The sequence below is a fragment of the Psammomys obesus genome, unplaced genomic scaffold, assembly GCF_907164565.1.
Source record: "Psammomys obesus unplaced genomic scaffold, mPsaObe1.curated_primary_1811, whole genome shotgun sequence".
Taxonomy (NCBI): domain Eukaryota; kingdom Metazoa; phylum Chordata; class Mammalia; order Rodentia; family Muridae; genus Psammomys; species Psammomys obesus.
The window spans coordinates 17,039,653-17,055,587 of NW_026596039.1; the positions used below are offsets into that span (position 1 = coordinate 17,039,653).

The 15,935-nt window shown below is 40.7% G+C and overlaps 1 protein-coding gene across 2 annotated transcripts in view; it reads right to left on the minus strand.

Annotated features, from left to right (window-relative positions):
• Positions 1 to 15,935, minus strand: part of Scaper (S-phase cyclin A associated protein in the ER) — a 351,295-nt gene that overhangs the window by 19,976 nt on the left and 315,384 nt on the right. For both annotated transcript variants that reach the window (XM_055621927.1, XM_055621926.1), the window contains 2 exons: positions 15,669 to 15,906; positions 9,422 to 9,571 (listed from right to left, as the gene is read on the minus strand). In XM_055621927.1, the coding sequence (XP_055477902.1) occupies positions 9,422 to 9,571; positions 15,669 to 15,906 (388 nt within the window). The remainder of the gene's footprint in view (positions 1 to 9,421; positions 9,572 to 15,668; positions 15,907 to 15,935) is intronic.

A 15,935-nucleotide genomic window follows, 5' to 3' on the forward strand; every position in this document is an offset into this window, starting at 1 on the left:
AGACCAGTGAGGACACAGAGGGACAGACCAGTGAGGACACAGAGGGACAGACCAGTGAAGGCACAGAGGGGCTGCCTAAGTCCTCTGGAGCTTATGGAGCTGTGAAAATGCTGCTTCTTCTTCTGCTGCTACTTTGTCTTCCTCTTCTTCCTCCTCCTCTTCTTTCTGTTTTTTTGTTTTTTTTTTTTGTTTTTTTTTTTTTGAGACAGGGTTTCTCTGTGTAGCCTTGGCTGTCCCGGACTCTCTCTGTAGACCAGGATAGCCTTGAACTCACAGAGATCCATCTGCCTCTGCCTCCCAAATGCTTCGAGCATGTGCCACCACACTCGGCAAAAAGCTTCTTAAATCAACTCATTCAAAGTCAGAGCAGATTTACTGTGATATTGCCACCAAGATAGGGAGAAAGAACCCACCTCAAAAGTAGAGCCACTGTTTCAGAGCATGAGTCAAACAAACTGTGACCTGGCTAACAAGGTGATATTTAATTTTTACAATGACCTCATGAGTTAAGGCCATTGTCTCGACAGCAGGGAAATCAACACTCAGATAGCCTGTCATAGCCCAGACGCTCTCTGAGAGGAGAGGATGAGGTAGGACCCTAGCCCTTAACACTCCTCACACTGCCACTTTTCAAATACAAGGTGGCTACATCCTGACAAAATTGTTTTCTTTGACCCTAGAAGTCAGCAGTTACAACAGTGACATTTCTTTTAGAAAGATAAATTATAATGCCAAAGAAATGGCTAAAGTAAATTTTAACTATTAAGTTTAGATTTGGTCAGTAAATGGAATATTTTAAAATCTAGTCATTTTGACCTTTTCTGTAAGATCACACAGAGAGAGAGACTTCTGCCATCTTGCCATCCAATATTTATTCAGGATATAGTTAATGTGCCTGGCACTGACATATGTACCACTAATGAGGACTTTGTTCTTAAGGTATTTAACATTTTAGCAGGGTAAAAAGACAAAATGAAACAGATAAAATAACAAATGAGTAACAAATGGGTAACAAATGAGTGAAGGAAAATAAAGTATGGAAACTGAAAAACAGTGACTGCGTGTCTGGCCCACAGGTTAGAACCTTGGCAGATGCTATGATAACAGGACAGGTAAGAACAAACTTTTGGAAGTGAGCACCAGAAATTATGGTGATTTCTGAGAGGAAGAAAGCAGCAAGGATGAAGGCCTGAGTAGAGAGTAAGGAACAGCCAGAAAACAAATGTAACTAAAGTAGTTGTGATTTTTATCCTTCAAAATGAACAGGGCTAGAGAGATGGCTTAGCAGGTAAGAGCACTTTCTGCTTTTTCAGAGGACTTGAGTTTGCATCCCAGGATCCATGTCATGTACGTAACTACTTGTAACTCTACCTGTAACTCCAGCTCCAAGAGACCCTAGATCCCGTCTAGGGTCTGGTCTAAGATCCGTCTAAGATCCTGGTCTTCTCAAGCAGGATCTTGAGATCTTCTCAAGACTATAAAGGTATAGACCTTTATAGTCTATACCTGGGTATTTTATTTAAAAAGTTCCTCTATGACCAAAAGCATAGATTCAGAAAAAATTTGAATTATCATCATTTGTGAGTTAAACTGACAAAAGAGTCCTTCTAATTTTGGGCATACATGACAGCCCAAAAGATTTTTTAAGTGAGCAAAAGATAGGCCTGTGAACACTGCTGAGCATTTATCTCTGCACCTTGGGCAAGGGATCTGGGTTGGACAATCCTTTGTCCATCTTCTGATGCTTTGAAGCAGGCCTAGCCTTAAAATGCACATGTAAGTTATTAATCTATGTCACCCTTGTGGCTAAACTAAACCACTGAATTAAAAATTGAGGCTCAGTAACTTGCACAGGGTCACAGTGCTTGGGTGTCAAAGCCAGCTGACCTTAGAGCCTATGCTCAGAATCACCATAGCATTTAACTTTTTGTATGATTGAGTTAAGTTCAACATTTCAATTGTATATTCATCCAGAGCCTATTTAGAGCCTCCTCTCCTGCTACTGTGTCAGCCAAGGCAAGAATGCCTGGTGCAACTCTATTACTTATCAAGAAGCAATCCCCATAATGGTCCTTGCACAAAGAAGTGTGATAGTCTTAAAGTCTTTCTTTAAGAGCTGAGGCTGAGGCTGCATGCAGATTCCGGCATTGCCTGCTATACTCCACTTTGTTCCTTGCAAGGCAGCCACTGTTAAGCCAGGAGTTTCTCAGAAACTCTCAGGTGGTTTGTAAAATAAATGAATGTGTGTGTGTGTGTGTATATATATGTATATATATATGTATATATATATATATATGTATATATATATATATATATATATATATATAATCCCCCCTGTGGGCTTTTCTTTAGACATGATGAACCCCCATCTTATAGCTACCATAAGGAAGAAAATGTAGAAAGGTGAATGCTGATGTGACGCGTGAAGAATGAGTTGCTGACACTGGGAGAACAGGAAGCCCTTGAGTGATGGACGTTCTCTTCACTCTCAGCCCAATGCAGCACATGGGCTAGATGAGCTCAGTATGTACCAAGTAGGTGTGACCCGGGATGGATCACCTGCCTTTGAGAAAGACAAAGAGTGAGATAAGGATGTTTGAGCAGGACTTAGACCAGCTCTGAGAGCTCTAAAAGCTGGACTGTGATTCTGGAAACTGCTAGGCAAGCACTCTATTTCCGTATTAACTGCCATTCTCAAAACACAGCTGAAGCCAGGGCTGTAAAGCTCAGCAGAAGAGCACTTGCCTACCATGTATGAGGCTCTGATTTCAAGCCCTACCATGGCAAACAAAATAACACAAAACTTCACAAAGGGCAGTGAGATGGCTCAGCCAGTGAAAGTGCTTGCTGCCAAGCCTGAGTTCCCCGAACTCACAGGGTAGGAGAGAACTGACTTCCATAAACTGTTCTCTGATTTATATGCATACACACAAATTAAAAATAAACTAAAGGGGGATGGAGAGATGGCTCAGAGGTTAAGAGCACTGTCTGCTCTTCCAGAGGTTTTGAGTTCAATTCCCAGCAACCACATGGTGGCTCACAACCATCTATAATGAGATCTGGTGCCCTCTTCTGGCATGCAGACACATGCAGGCAGAACACTGTGTACATAATAAATAAATCTTTAAAAAAAATAAATAAACTAAAATAAAGTACAACAGCACAAAGGAAAGTATGAGGCTCTAGCTTAGTGGCAAATAACCTGTTAAGCTACTGCAATAAATGACAACCGAGTCTTTCTTAACTGAAGATGAAATAAAACGAATAAATTACTTATGTGTGCAGGGAAATGCCTGACAGGAATGTAACAGATTCCTTCAGAAATGATCATTAAAAAAATGGCAAGGCAGCCAGGCATGGTGGTACACATCTTTATTCCCAGCTCTCAGGAGGCAGAGGCAGGTGGATCTCTGTGAGTTTAAGGCCAGCCTGGTCCAGGACAGCCAAGGCTACACAGAAAAACCCTGTTTTGAAAAACAAAACAAAACAAACCCCAAATACCTTGGCTCCGATTCAACACTACTATATTTGATATGAAATAAAGTATTTTTACCACATATGCAAAGTTTTCTGCTCTTACAGAAACATTATGGTTTAGTTGCAGAAAACAGTAACTTCTAATATTTTCCTGTCATGTAAGTATCAAGTTAGTGTATCTTTGTATTGTGTTTGATTTTAAAAAATGCTGTTGGAGTTGCTGACTTTTGAGTTTCTTTTTTTAAAAATAATTTATTTAACTTTATTTTATGTGCATTAGTGTAAAGGTCAGATCCCTTGGAATGGGCAAATGGACAGTTGTGAGCTGCCATGTGGGTGCTGGGAATTGAACCCCTGTTCTTTGGAAGAGCAGACAGTGCTCTTAACCACTGAGCCATCTCTCCAGCCCCTGAGTTTCTTAAAAAAAAACAAAAAACAAACAAACCGCTATGATATGAATTTGTCTTCAGGTTAGGACAGAATTCCCAATAATTTCAAAGGCCCTAAGCATACTCTAAAAAATTTATGTTAGCTGGGCATGGTGGTCCACGCCTGTAATCCTAGCCCTTAGGGAGGCAGAGGCATTTGGATTGCTATGAGTTCAAGGCCAGCCTGGTCTACAAAGTGAGTCAGGTCAGCCAGGACTACACAGAGAAACCCTGTCTCAAAACAACAACAACAACAACAACAAAATAACAAATACAATTTTATTTTTGAAATTATATTTAATTACATTTCTCCCTTCCCTTTCCTCCCTCCAAACCCTTCCATATACCCCTCCCTGTTTTCCTTCAAATTCGTGGCTTCTTTTTTCACTAACGGTTATTGCACAGTTATGTATTTGCATATGCATATATATTCCTAAATACAACCTGATGAATAATGTTACTTGTATGTACATTTTAAGGGTTGGCCTTGTGGCACTGAACAAACCAGTTGGTATGATCTTCCCAGTGGAAAGCTACCCCCCTACTAAACATACTTTTTTCATTCTGCACTATGTATGTATATGAAGTGATGGTCATAATACTGATGAGTATAAAATATCAATCAACTTTGAAAACTGCTGAAGATGCTCTATGACCTATGGTATCAAATGTTCAGTGAATATTAATTTTTATGTAAAAATAAATAGGCATACCCATCTAATTAGTATCACATTTGCCCCAATTTTTAGTAAACAGTGAAGTCGTATGTATACTAAGGATTGTTTTTAAAATAAATTTCTTTATGATTTGCTATCAGTAAATGTTTGCTTTCTATACCTATTTTATATACCTACTCACTTAGGGTCATGAAACAATTTCTTGGACAAAAAACTTTCCTGAGTTGAGAAAGTATAAAGCTCTGATCTGTCTTTACGGTACTATAGAGAGGCTGGATGGGCCAGGTGGGGAAAGTGATCTTTCCTTTCAATTATCCTAAGACTGTAGTTGGGGTACCTGGACTCCATCAGGCCTTTCCAAGTGAGACAGGCAGTCACTAATCAAAATCAATATGCAAAAGTGCTTACTCCCAGGACAGTAATATTCAGGCAGTCACACAATCTTTCATTTAAGTTAATTTAATTATCAGACCAAATTTAATTATCCAATACAATGTAAATAAAGTGAGATTCTGACAGCACATATTAATTATGTTCATTATAATAATTAAATGGGAAAGAATTTAGAAAGTTACGAAATGTTATAAAACACAGGGAAGCTTTTGATTAAAACATCATTTTAATTAGACAGTATAAACCTATAGGAAACAGATGATTGGTTCCATCACGGACAGGGCATTACTTTTTATTATCTGGCTTACTCTTCTGAAGTGATCTGTGGTATCATGGGGCTCAGCCCTTCCAGTTAATTGACTAAGTGGCAGCAAGTTTAAAAAAAAAAAAAAAAAAGGCCAGTCCTTTATGCAAAGCAGTTACCTAATCAAACAGACTTAGGCTGCAACAAGATTTCAGGCCCGCAGTTTTGTAGAGAAACATGCTGTTTCCCTAGTAGGAAATGAAGACTTCTCTCTGGAAAAACATGCCCAGCGATTTAACATGAAACTTTCTCCCAGAAGGCTGAGAACAGGGGTGGGTGAGAAGGGCAGCATGGAGCCTGCCTGTGAGGTGAGGCTGCCCAGATGACCAGATACAAGCTCCACAGACATGGACAATGGGGCAGAGCTTAGAGCTGGTCTTACCACGTCTCCTTAGCAAATGGTCACTTCCAAATTCCTGGGTTTGTGCCAGAGAGAAAGGGAATTAAAGAGTTCCACTCTAAAGGAAAGCAAACACACAGAAACTCCCCAGTTTCACTGGAGACAAGTAGTTATCACTTCAGTGACGTGTGGCTGTCTGCCTTATGCTGTCTTCTATGTAGCCTAACCAGAGCCTGCCACAGATCCCCACTTGGGCTAGAGGACACATCAGACAAACCAACTGTGGCTGCTGACAGTGTGGACACACGCAAAGCCTAACAGGTCATCTCTGAGAAGTCTGCTGTGTCTGCCAATGGTTCTTCTTCTCCTCAATTCATGCCAGGAAACAGGTATACTAAGCTTCAAATGACAAGGTGCCGCCAAAGGCAGGCAGCTTACTAAGCTGTCTGGTGCTGACAGACACCAGAGGGGAGTAAGAAGGATCTAAAAACTACAAGGGCGGAGAATCCTCCTGAAATCAGAATGCTAGTCTGTCTATGGTTCTAGTTGCAGAGTGTTAATGTCATAGGCTCAAGACATTTTTAGGCAAGAATATCTATGTATAATCTTTCTCATCCTCTCCTTTCTTTGTTTATCAGGTGAAGTATACATAATTTAGCAGTTGAAACATTTTGCCCTACAATTTAGCAACACACACATACACACTTCTCAAGAAGTACTCTACTTTTCAAAAGTCACAGATCCAAAAAAGTAAAGGGGGAGGATTCATCTAAGATCACATAAGTAGGGTAGAAGCAGAGCTGAGCTAAAACCCAGGCTCTCAACTGGCTAAATTGTGTTCTGGGTTTATTTATACCTTCCTAGAATCCTTAGGGGTCTCTGGAACAACACACACACACATGCCCAGAAGCTCTTGGGATACGGAGGGTAAAATGGTAGCTTGTAGCATACTGCCATCTCATGCAAGCTGTCCAAGGTGTCCATCAGTGAGCAAAAGTGGATGGCCTGTCACACACTTGACTTTCTTAAATCTCCCAGTGCCTTTCTTTGTTTCAGGAGCTTTAACTTGCTTCTTAGAACACTGTTGCCTACCTAACCACCTGAAGCAGGAATTAACTTTGTACTGATGGCTTCACTGTAGTGCTGAAGAGGTGAGAAAAAGCACCTGGGCACAACAGCACCAACATGTCTACAGGACAAGGGTGATGCTAACAAATTGCATTGCTACAAACTTTTGCTTTTCACAATTATTATCCTTTGTATCAGTTTTTAATTTCATTCGTATTTTATCATGTTCTGCTTTCTCCTCATAAACTGTCGCATTTCAGCAACTATCTCAGAGCTGAACTGGCTCTCTGATTCTGATTTACTGATGATCAGTTTAGCACTTTGCCCTTGTGGGTGGTAAGGTACCAAAAGCACAAGGTCTGGCTTTATTCACTTTTCTAATTCCATTTTCTGAGTGACATCATCTTTTAACAGTGACCTCCAAATCTTCCTGCATCCTTTTCTTCTTCCAGCTAGGCCTGATGGGACAGTGGCTGTTGCCACCACCTCCTCCTTCCCTTCTTTCCCCTCCTAACACCCATTTTCTCTTCCACTCCCACTCCTATGTTCTCTCTACCCATTGCAGCTGCTTTTTCCTTACCACTTCAAATATATGTTCCCATGCCCATCTCTGTTCACTCTGGTGAGACCAGAGACACTAAGGTGAAGATGGTGAAGGGGAGGACTGCTGTATGACCTAGCAGCAGCAAGAAAAGCTCAGAAATCCCACAGAATCCTGAATTCCATAAACTTACCATAATAAGAGTTGGCTCATGCAAAAGTTTCAAAGCATAGTAGCATGAGATTCACTGAAAGAATGAAACCTCTTGGCACAGAGCTACACACAACCAAACAGCTCACTCAAACTGCTCAGCTCTCTACACATGCAGCCATTGTGCCATGATACATGGCGCAAGTCACTTACATATAACAGGAAGTTGAAAGGTTAACCAAGAGTGTCCACACAAGGAAAAGCCATTAAAGACGATATTCTGGTGTATTATGAAATGCAGAAAGTAGGACATGAGTACAAATGCAATATGACTTCAACTACATAAAATCATTCACTGAGAAGACTCTGGAAGGAAAACTGCTAGTGGCCATTTCAGATACTGAGACCAGAAACGATGGGGATTCCATTTTATTCTTTATATTCTCCATATCTTTTCATTAAAAATAAGGAATGCCTTGTGATCATAACCATGAGAAGAAGCTTTAAAGTGAGATAAAAGTCATCCCATAGACTGACACACACACAAAGGGAAGAAATCCATGAAGGAGGGTCCCCTCAACCAATCTTTTCCTGAGTAGTTTTTTTTTTCTTTCTTTCTAATTAAAAAAATATTTTATTTATTTTATGTATATGCATGTTCTATCTTCATGTACACTTACATGCCAGAAAAAAAGGGCATCAGATCTCAATATAGACGGTTGGGAGCCACCATGTGGCTGGGAATTGAACTCAAGACTCTGCAAGAACAGCCAATGCTCTTTAAGTGCTGAGCCACCTCTCCAATTCCTGAGTAATTCTTAAGAGCTTTGTCAACCTACTGGGCCTGGTCTTTAGAAACAACAAAAACCTGGCTGTTTGCAAGGGAAGAAGCTTCCTGAATATTTCCACAGTGGGAGGTGACAAACATTTGCTTACTGCCAACAGTGTCTGGGAAAAAAAAAAATATTGTTCCTCTACACACCTAGATCTTCTACATGTTAATCACAGGAATGTTTTTCTAAAATGGACTGCCCATTCCTTACTCTTCTTAAAGAGAATGCACTGAAGGTCCACTTTGCCGCCATGCTTCCTAAGGGTGAATGCTCCTATGAATCTACAAGACTGCCTTGTTCTCGCTGTCGTCATTAGACACGCAGTGGCAGCTCTCAGTGGGCAACTTCTTGCCTAGGCTACGACAGCACATTGATCTCTTCTCTTGTTTTCCTCTTGTGTGTTCTGATAAATCTAATAGGCACATTTGTTTGAGAGTAGCTTAAAATAAAAACCAGTGAGCTTAGAATAAAAGTTAGTAGGATGTTCAGATCTTTTTCTGAGTTATAATCTGTACAATCAAGTTTCTGTCTAGATAAAACAATATAAATGAGGTGCTTAAGTATTAGTTTGATATGTTAGTTGTACATGATTTATTTAAAAAATAAAGTGAAAAGAGAAAGAAAGTGCCTCATTATCATCTTCTAATTTGTAACAAACATTCTACCTTCATAAAGCAGGAGAATACAGTCATAGAAGCCCTCATCAGAAACCAAACAAAGCAGCCAGGAGCAAAACTATGCCTGTCACTCAATCAGGAGAAGCCAGAACCTTGCCGTCTTAGTTTCTGCCTCAAACCATCTGGAAGCTTCTGAACACGCAGGCAGAGCAAGGCCAAGGACAGCTTTATATGTTTTGCTCAGCGATCTGAGTCAAGAGATGCAGAAGCTTCCTTATCCCAGTGAAAGCACTGGAGTCCATATGGTATGGGAGTCGAAGCTGGCTGGATAGGAGGGAATGGATGCTTCTGTGTACTTTAACATGTTTCACTAAAAGACTTTACCTTTATAGCTCTAAGAGGAGGCCCTTGTGCTATCTGGAGCAGATCAAATATCTTTTTAAAGATAAAGCCAGAAACATATCCTGGGAGCCTGGTCAAGGGCCTTCACATAGGACAGATGGGTTCCAGCAGGCTAGCCTGTCTTTTCTCACTTGAATACCCCACACCCTCAGTGCTGGGAGTAATCTAAGGTACCTTCCAGAGCCTCTTACCTGGTTATCTGGGTGGTTGACAGTGAAGTAGCCCACACAGACGATGACCTCATGAAGGAGGCTTTCACAGGAGACTTGACTGCAGTGGCCCAGCAGGGAGCTAGCCATGTGCCGGAATGCAAGGGACAAGCCCTCGGCCCCTACAATAGACTGACAGACAAGGAGCAGTTAGAACTCCCAGCCCAGAGCCAGGACTGCACAGCAAACAGCAAGACCAGGCTCTGCACACTCTTATGTGGCTAGAGGGACATGACATTTTTTTTCTTTCTTTTTTAAAACATTTATAAGTAGCATGTATTTAATAACAGAGGTCCTGTTTTTAGAACAATGGAGAAAAGGAACTAATGGTACAAGTTAGAGAGATTCTTAGCTTTCAAATAGCCTAGTTGTCAAATGTTTGTAGGGAAGTTTGCTTGAACCTGGAGCTTTATTTATTTTATTTTTAAAATTTCTATATGAATTTTTTACTGGAAAAAAATTTATACACTATTTTCATTTCCCCTTTCCAAACTCTCCAAGAATCTTCCTACCCAAGTCCACATGCTTTCTCTCTTTAAAAAACAAAAACAAAAACAAAAACAAAAACAAAGGAAGCTTCCCCAGATACACACAATGGAAACCAAAAGTATCATGAACTTGCCTATGGTACTATGGATAGCAGTCAGCTCAGGGGTTCTTAATCTAATAAATGACCCAAATAAATGTAAAGTTTAACCTGAAGGACAGAAAATAGAGCAGAACAAATGCCCACAACACACCTATCGAAACACTCTCTACCTAAAGCAGTTATTTATTCCATGCTTAATAACTTACATTTTCTCATTAGATAAGAATTCGTATTGTAGAAAATACGTAGAAATGTAAATACTAAAATTTATCTGTGAATGTGCTGTGTAAGCTAATTTCTAACATTTTTTTTTTTTTCTGAAGGGTGAAATCTTTTTTTGTGCACAGCAAAGACTCTTTCGTGTCTGTAGGCTCTGGAGACAGTGCCCAGGGGCCTCCCTACTCTAAGGAGATAGTCCATCACTGGGCTATGTCCCCCGCCTTTGTACAGGGATAAATACCCATTTCTAATTATTTACTTATGCTCAAAGAGAAAGAGAAATCTAAATAAGGATCTATTATTCAAATAAAGAGGGCTCTAAAACAAAGGCTACTGAGAGAATGTGAAAAACCAAACCAAATCAAAATAAAATATCCTTACCCCAAACTAGGGAGCCCTTCAGCTATGAGGCTTCTGGGATCTTTTTTTTTTTTTTTTTTTTTTTGCTTCTGGGATCTTTTCTCCAGACAGGCTACGGGCTGTCAGTGGTGGGCGACTTGGGAGGAGAGTCTGAGTCTGCCTGTGCAGCCTGAAGCTTCTATTTAATAAACATGTCAAGCAGACAGAGCGACAGGAGGGCAAAGGGGAGAGGCGAAGCCCACAGAATACACTTGCAGCCCACACTGGAATGAGGCACTGCTGCTGGCCTGTGGGAAAGGCACTGTTTTACACTCATCTCTTTATTTGAGGTCTTCTTGGGTTTGAAGCCAGGTCAGATGACTGTAGCTTGGAAATTCAGTTAGTTCACTATCTAGCTTCAGGGAAACATAGCCCTCCAGGTGGGCACTGCTGTAATGCTGTGACTGCTGACCTTAAGAGTGTCTCTGTCACAGTTCTATTGTAATGCTAGGACTGCTGGCCTTAAGAGTGTCTTCTGTCACAGTTCTATTGCACCAAGGCAACCCCCACCCCAAGTATTTTCAAGCCCCAGACATGTCAGGAGGGCCTTGTTCCTTTAAATCAAGTCTTGACACCTTCTCAGTTCAGCCCTTATTTAATTAGTTGCGTCCAGCATGCTGTGACCTAGTGCCCTCTGTTTAACCTTCTCTGATAAGAGCAGGTCAAGGGGCATGTATGTTTGAATATAAAAATCAAACCATTTTTTTTTCAAGGAAACTATATTTCCTTTCTAGCTGGAATTAATTGCCAAGTCAGTACATTGATTTGTTTCTTGAGACCACCTTCAATTGTTAAAAACTGTCACTGCAAACGCAATATACAAGTATCACTGACCTCTAGGCCACCTGTGCCCATATGATTCCAGGGTGAACTCGCACTCTTTGTTGAGGGGAGAGATATTTTAACAGCCTTATTGGCATATGATGAAAAGGTTTTCGTGTATAACCCTTTTGTTGTTGTCACATGATAGGTTTTTCACACAAAACAAGCACACAGATGCATGGCTGTGAACACACGGAGAGTAGCATGAATGCTACATTTGGCACTTTTTGATTCAACATCTGCCAGGAGGCTGAGTGAATGCTTTATCTTCATAAGCCACATAGTAAGGAACTCAGAAACAGCATCCACAGAAACACCCTCCAAGTGGGTTGTCAAGGGCGGGCCTAGACGCAGAGACTACAGGGTATCACGCCATGTGTCTAGGGCCTAGCAAAGGATGACTACCACAGCACCACTGTGATGTAGATGTTTCGTGAGGCAGATGTTTCTAATTTGCTTTAGATGAAGGTGCTGAACATAATACTCAGATGGTGGGACTGTTGAGTCAGTCAGGCTCCATCTCAGGGGTCTGATGAGCATGAGCGTCTACGGCACTTTGAATTCCTGTGATGGTGGGGGGTGTAAGGAGGAAGCCAACATCCTCCTCAATCATCTTGTCCTCACATCATCTTCTTCAGTAGCTTAGGCCACCTGCCTCATTTCAGTTTTCTTCTTTAGTTCCTGCTAGCCTTTTAGGTTCACTTCCAAGTTTTCTCAAGTCAGATCCCTGCTGAGATGCACATTTTCTTTCACTCCTCTGGAAATCTCTTTCCCCATCCTTCATGAAGTCTTATCTTTGACATAGAGCTGTCTCTATGAGCTAGACCATGAATATTTCTGATCATATCTATCAGGAAAATAGTATTTTCTTCCCAAACTCTTTCACTATTGTACAGTGCAAACACTTGTAAACTTATCTGAGCTTTACATACTTGCTCATCAGTGGTGTCTGTTTGGACAGATGTGTCACTTAGTTTGCCAAACAGTGGTGTAGTTCCTAAATGCTACCAAATAGTTGACAATTCTCTTACTAAAGGTGGGACCTATGTCCCTCTTTCAACCTGGGAAGATTATGAGTGATTCAACTAGTATGTACGTATATGCATATATATGTATACTCATATGCTTGTTGTTGTTGCTGTTATTTTTTTGAGACAGAGTCTCATGGAGACCTGGGCTTGCCCCTAGCTCATTATATAACTGAGGTCTTCAACTCCTGTCTTTTGTTGTTGTTGTTTTGCAGGACAGGGTTTCTCTGTGTAGCCTTGGCTATCCTGGACTCTGTAGACTAGGCTGGCCTTGAACTCATAGAGATCTGCCTGCCTCTGCTTTCCCTAGTGCTGGGATTAAAGGCATGTGACACCGTGCCTGGCATGAACTCCTGTCTTCTTGCTTTTCTTCTTCTCCCCTTTTTTTCTTCTAACCATTATCAGGCTTTTAAAATTACTGTTATTTTAAAAAGATATATTAACTTATATGTATACATGAGTGCTTGCAATTCATGTACATATGTGTGCCAAATGGATCCCTGGTGCCTACAGAAGCCAGAAGAGGCCGTGTGATCTCCTGAAACTGAACGTACATGTGGTTGTCAACTTTATACGGTGCTGCGAACTGAGCGTGAGCCTTCTAAGGAGCAGCCAGTGATCCTAAGTGTTGAGCATCTCTCAGTCCCCTTAACATTATTTTTGAGACAGGGCCTAACAATGTAGTACATTACTACATTGTAGTACAAATTTGTAGTAATCCTGTACCTCAGTTTCCAAGTACTAACTACAGTGAGTGTGCTTGATATATAGCTATATGACTTCTGAAACCAGGTCATAAAAGCCATGCAGCTGCTGTTGGTTCTTTTGGAACATGTGCTTTTCAGAAGCTTCCTCTTAGGACCTTCCCTCTCTGGACTCTGGCATGATCTTTTGAGAAGCCAGTATCATAAAGATAAGCTGTATATAGGTACTCTGGCTGATTGTCCTACATAAACAGTCTTTGAAGTATCCCAGGCATCAACCATGAGTAAAGGAGCCTCTGCATAACTTCAGTTCCTAGTTCTACAAGGCACACTTACCTTCTCTCCCTTCTCCTCCTTCAGCCTTGTGATTCTCTTGTCATCAGGGAAGAGAGCCAAGCCATCCTGATGAACTAGGAAGAGCTCTATACAAACTGTGGACTCAGGGTCTGAGATCATAATAAAACTGATCACACTGCTATTGTTTACTCCATTAAGCTCAAGTATTTGTTTTTAAATGCATAAAAATAATAACTGGTTTAGGTATGTATTTTTTCATAATCTGTGATAAAAAGGAAATCATTTTATTTGAGTCTAACTGATGGGAAGACTGATGGGCCCTATATTCTGAGGTCCTCTGATTAAAAAACAAATGTCATATGCAACCAAAAGTAAGAATCATTGGCATTTTCTGGAGCAGATAGCTCTCATTTAGGTGTGTCCGTAAAATGCTCCAACTGCTTTGGAAGCAGAAATACGTTAATCCCACAGGAGGGACTTCTGCTCTTGTGATGGATAAAGTAACTCTACAAAGTTAAAAAATACAAGTTCCTATGATACAACTCACGGTCTTCCTTTCTGAGCAGAGTCCTAGGAAGACAGAGATTACCTGAATGTGGGCCATCAGTTTCACCACAGAAGTGCTTCTTCCAGTTCAGGGCAGTGGAGGCCACTATCTGCACAATACAGCTCCAAAGCCCCTTTTCCTTTTAATAAGTAATTCATCTAAATTATGAGCTCATCATCTGCCAAGTTTGTTCCTTTTTTAATGAAATCAATTGACAGTTAATAAATGGACAGGGAAAATCTATTCCTTGGGGCCTGCTCTGTTCTACAGGTTCAGTGTTTTTGAAAATTAGATTTCCTACTAGAAAAAAGTCTGTTTTTAAGCTGTGGTATTTAAAAAAGCCATTTTCTTTCTTTAGCTATAAAAAATTAATTTATAGGGGTTTGCACAGTTATATATAAATGAATTTTACTTTGGACACAAATCAGTTAAATCATCTATAGAGCGTTATATCAATCAAAATAATTAATAAATTTTGGTTCTATTTCTATAAGAAAACATTAGTTTCCTTAATACTTAAAAGTTAATGGGATGATAATACCTTTACCTAAAGAATTCAAGACAGAAGATTTATAAGTAGCAGTGTGGCATAGGTTAAATTTAAGGAGTAGAGAGTCTTGTTTCAGCTAAGTAAGACCTTAAGCAAATTATTTGCCAGCTTTTCCATCTGTAAAATGGGTACAATAATTTTTTTTTGTAATAGTTATGAGAATAAATGAGAAAGCATGTGTGGAACATTTAACATGCAACAGAAATCAGAAGCTTAATGAATTATACACTTTGCAATTCTATTTATTGCAATCTGGGATCTCAAATTCCAGAGAAGAACCTCCCATTATATATACATTAAAATATAAACTTTTTGGAGTCTAGAAAGATGGCTCAGCAGTTGGTAACACTAGTTGTTCTTCTAGGTTTAATTCTAAGCACCCATATGGTGGCTAGCAACTGTCTATAGCTCCAGTTTTAGGGGAGATCTGACGTCCCCCCTTCGGCTTTTACACATGGTGCATAGACACACATGCAGGAACATCATAGAAATGAAAATACATAAATCTTTGAAAGGTTTAAAAACAGATGAACTTTGCGGGGCTTGGGAGACAGGGCAGTGAGTAAAGCGTTCACTGCGCAGGAAGGAGGACTGTAAGCTCAGGTTTCCAGCACCAGTGTAAGAAGTCTGGCGTGCTCATGAGTGCCCATCACCCTGTGCTAGGAGTACAGGAGGCAGCTGAGTCCAGGGGCTGGCTGGCCAGCAAGTCTACCATAAATGGTGAGCTCCAAGTTCAGTGAGAGACTCTGTCTCCAGTCTCAAAAAAAAGGTAGGGCCAGGCATGCATGGTGGCACACACCTGTAATCCCACTACTCCAGAGGCAGAGGCAGGTAGAGCTCTGTAAATCTGAGGCCAACTGGTCTATGCAGGAGTCCCAGCAAAGACTACACAGTGAGATACATAGTGAGACTGTCTCAAAAAAAAAAAAAAAAAAAAAAAAAAAAGATGGAGAGCTATAGAAGGGAGGACTCAGCTTCCACATGCATATTCGAGGACACACACAGACACATGCATGTGCACACACATACTAACTTTTTGTTGATTTTAACATCACCTGAACCACAGTTTAGTACCTGAAAAGCAGGCAAGTTAAGAACTGCGAAACTGTTGAAGAACCGTAAACTCTGAATGGCTACTTGGATGGTGTTCTGGGTGTAGCTGTCCTTGGGGCTGGCAGCGCTGGGGTCTGAGATAGAGCCGTGGAAGAGGATACAGTAGAGCATGTGTAGAACTCCAGCCAAGTCTGTGGCTTGAAGAGCAGCTGTCAGCCCTGTGGGGTCCTGGTGATTATTGTCAAATATGCTGTAGGACCTGACAAAGAAACACACAACTCTGAGAAA